At 42.0% G+C, this 3685-nt stretch overlaps 1 protein-coding gene across 4 annotated transcripts; it reads left to right on the top strand.

Annotated features, from left to right (window-relative positions):
- Positions 1–710: 710 nt before the first annotated feature.
- On the top strand, positions 711–2986 carry LOC109198184 (filamin-A-like). 4 transcript variants are annotated; one of them, XR_002059110.2, is made up of 4 exons: positions 711–877; positions 1030–1083; positions 1987–2104; positions 2214–2443. XR_002059110.2 is itself a non-coding variant. In XM_019353763.2 (4 exons), the coding sequence occupies exons 1-4, from the start codon at positions 1341–1343 to the stop codon at positions 2958–2960; spliced, it is 237 nt and encodes a 78-aa protein (XP_019209308.1). In that variant the 5' UTR covers positions 1305–1340; the 3' UTR covers positions 2961–2986. The 4 variants fall into 4 exon arrangements, 2 of the variants coding, with proteins under 2 accessions (XP_019209308.1, XP_019209307.1); XM_019353763.2 differs by lacking the exons at positions 711–877; positions 1030–1083 and adding exons at positions 1305–1346; positions 2936–2986 and having other exon boundaries at positions 2214–2301; XR_002059111.2 differs by lacking the exons at positions 711–877; positions 1030–1083 and adding an exon at positions 1134–1175.
- Positions 2987–3685: the final 699 nt, after the last annotated feature.

Here is a 3685-nt window from a genome sequence, read left to right as displayed (position 1 = left end):
CAAGCTTTCTGCGATTCTATCTGTGTTTTTGTCTCATTACTGTCATATATGTCCTATCATTAAAACACTGGCTTCTAACAACTAACAGTGTCTCGAAAATAATTGAATAAATTAAGAAATAATATGGCTGCATGACTCAAATGCACGACTTGTAACTTGTGTATTTTTAGGCTGAACACTGCTGCTAATGTGACTTCGGTAAATGGTTTCAGGCTCTCCCCTCCTGAGTTTGGTTTTTTTTGTTTGTTTGTTTTTTAAAATCTTGTGAATAAAATGTATACAAATGTGTGTGATTAATCACAATGTGTTAGTGTGTAATCACCCTGAGACATGCATGCCTGTCTGCTAGATCTTAGATCAGATCTAAAGCCATTTGTGATTTGGAGATGCAGGCTGCAGATTGTGTCCAGATTATCCCAGCTCTGGTCACTAAACATCCAGTCTTCACTTATCAAATGTGTAAAATTCAAGACTGGTCCCAACAAGGCAAAAACTGCATAGCCACACAAGTCCCAGCGTTTCCCACAGCAGCAGCAGCAGCAGCAGTGAAAAGAAAGTGGATAAAGGATGAATGAGTCTGTGCTTATCGGGTCTCCGGTCTCCCCCAAGCTGGCGTTGTTGTTGGTAGCCATGACAACGGAGATAGCCCAGCTTTGTAAATAAAGGCCCCAACACCCACAAAAAAAGAAAAACAGAAAAGGCAAAAAAAGGTCGGGATTCCCGGCGCAGACCGGGAATCCCCCTAGCAGACCGAAGCTCTAGACAGGACTCGGCATGAGTGAGACTCGAACCATCGCCCGTCTGTACTTCAAGGTGCCAGGGGCCGGCGACAAGTGCTCTGCGCCACCTGCCAGGCCGTGGAATTAGTGCAAATGTGGTATATTTGACTTCTCTGAACACGAATTATTTTTGAAAAGGAAAAATAATAATTTTAATGTGAGGCAAAACATGTATGGTGCTCGGTAAAGATGACACGCCGACTCACTTCTTCTTTTTTTGTTTTTTTAAATTTTTTTTTGTTTGAGAAAGTTTGTTTTCATCTTAAACCATTGTCAGTGACGTCATTCTACGCGACTACCACAGGTAAGGAAATGCCTGAATCTGTAGATCTTTTTCTTTTCTTTTTGTTGTGTAAAACACAAAAATCCCGAAACAGTCAGCTCACAAAGTTGCAGGTTGGTGGCAATTTGGCAGAACAGCCAATGACTTAAATCATTTAGGTGCATATATCTTGCCACAAGACATGTGCGCTAAGCTAGCTAGTTTCTGTTAGCGAATCAAGTTCAAGCTCGTCACATATCATCATCCAGGGTACAGTCATATGCTGATGAGGAGATCCCATGCAGGTAACATCAAGGCAGTGTAACAAGTTAAATATGCACTAATTTTAAGCTATTTCCTAATATCTAACCATTATGATAAATGTTTGCCTGCAACTGACACAGCCAACACAGATGTCATTGAAAAAAACAAAAGCCTGTGATAACATGTTTTTGTTTTTCTAGAATAGAAGAAGCACATTTTAAAAAGCCAGTAGGAATAAATCTTTGTTGTTCCTGCATGATTAGAATGAAGTAACAACAAGTCTGGCTGGAATAAGAAGTGGTAATCTGTGTACTGTGCTAGTGATCTGCATAATTCACCTTAGATGGTCATCTGTTTGGATGGCTGAAGTGGGCTAACGACACAGCTAATTTCATCAGGCTGCTAATGAAACATCTAAAATGATAGATGGTTAACTACACAACGGAAGCAAGAGCATTACAATCACTTGATTTAATGAAAGATTTTCCCCCAAACTTTTGATCCAAATGAGCAAAGTACTGCAACCATCTGAACCTTCTAGGTGTTACATGTTACAGTGTTGCACTCTGGCCAGCTTTAAAAATGGAAAAGTCTTTGTGTGGTTTACTGGGTTCTGTAAATGAGGCTCCTTTCATTTGTGAGCGTGTTGTTCTTCTCTTCCCTTTTGTCCACCCTTACAAGGTGAAGGTGCTGCCCACCCATGATGCCAGCAAGGTGCGTGCAAGTGGATCCGGCCTTAAAACCACTGGAGTGCCCAGCTCTCTGCCAGTGAAGTTCAACATTGATGGCAAAGATGCAGGTGAGGGACTGCTGGCAGTGCAGATCACTGTGAGCGCATGAACGTGGACCACACAATAATGTAACCAAAGTGTTGATATTTAGGTAACAGTTTTTGTTTTGTCCTGAAGGACCCAGACGGGAAGCCCAAGAAGCAAATATCTGTGACAACCATGATGGGACCTACCTGGTGTCTTATGTGCCAGACATGACTGACAGGTACACCACACTCATTAAGTACGGAGGAGACGAGATCCCTTATTCACCCTACTGAATCAGGGCTCTGCCCACCCGAGATGCCAGCAAGTGCACTGTCACTGAATGTTGCGCACAGCTGCTCTTTTCTGCTCCGCGCTGCACGCGCTCATGAAGGCACTGGGTAAGATTTCAAGAGTGATGTCAGCTTGAGTCTCACATATGCTGGGAGTCAAAGAGGACAAAGAAGAAAATGTGACTCATTGCATGCACTGCCACAATTTTTATGTTGCTTAACTTTATGTTTTCTGCAGTGCCTTTCAAAATTTCTATCAATGAGTACGTTTCAGGATATATAACTTCACTCGTTATCAAATTATCAGTATCTTTGGAAACATTTAATACGTCGTGATGGTTTAAATGCTGAGTCGTTTTCTGTTGTAGAATTGATATTCATAACAATATTTATACAGCGGCACTATAGGTGTTTGCAGTTTTTGCAGTTTTACAAGCCCTCACGGTAAAGATATGGAATTAAATGTCACTAATGGGCTCTTCTCAAAAAACATCAGCGTCTGTGTCACACTGATTTTGATGAACTGACTTATTTTATTGTAATCAAACCTGTTTTGATATTGTTGTCTTGTTTTTCCTTTAGCGAGGTGGTTTCCTTCCAATTGTAGCAGGACCAGTACGTCTGCCAGCTCCAGATAGAGCTCCCGTGACCAGGAAGACCTCAGCATTCACCAATTCCTGCTGAATTACCGCAAACAGAAAGAACTGACAGAGGGCATTGGAATAGAGGATGATTATAACACTGAAGACCGAGGTAATAGGTCTGTCTAAGGGCCAGTGGAATATAAGCTATAGGCTGTAGTGGTGATTATTTTAGATTCAGAGTGTAGAGGAGATGGATCATTGTAATTAAGAGTCATAGATTTCTGAACCTCACTGCTAAACTGGCGGTCTAACTGTACATGTGCTCCATTGCAGAGGTCCTTCCCTTGAGTGTAAGGATGTGGAAGATATTGATAGTCCTGATGTGAAAGCAGAGCTTCCCTCCCACCTCAGCATCACTAAGGATGTTATGGAGCGCTGCATTCATCTGCTGTCTGATCCCAGCCTCAGGCTCTGACTGAAGGTAGTGTATCAGTAGTTTTATGTAGAGTCAACTGTTGGACTAGTAACAAAAATAATCATTCTTGTGAGGGTAGGACCGCCAGCGTTGGTACAATTCATCCTGTCAGAACTGTGTGGATGACTGTTCACTGGTGTAATGCTCATCAAGGAAAAACATTCAGTCTGGTCCAGGAGTGAAACAGAAATAAGTCTGTGCTGAAGTCGTGCCTGCTCAGGAGTTTGGGCTCTCAATGAAGACCTCAATAATTAGTTTCAGCTCACATATAAT

The sequence above is a fragment of the Oreochromis niloticus genome, unplaced genomic scaffold (genome assembly GCF_001858045.2).
Source record: "Oreochromis niloticus isolate F11D_XX unplaced genomic scaffold, O_niloticus_UMD_NMBU tig00006634_pilon, whole genome shotgun sequence".
NCBI lineage: Eukaryota > Metazoa > Chordata > Actinopteri > Cichliformes > Cichlidae > Oreochromis > Oreochromis niloticus.
The sequence above is the reverse complement of the archived record's forward strand: the minus strand, read 5'-3'. Positions and strand labels throughout refer to the sequence as shown.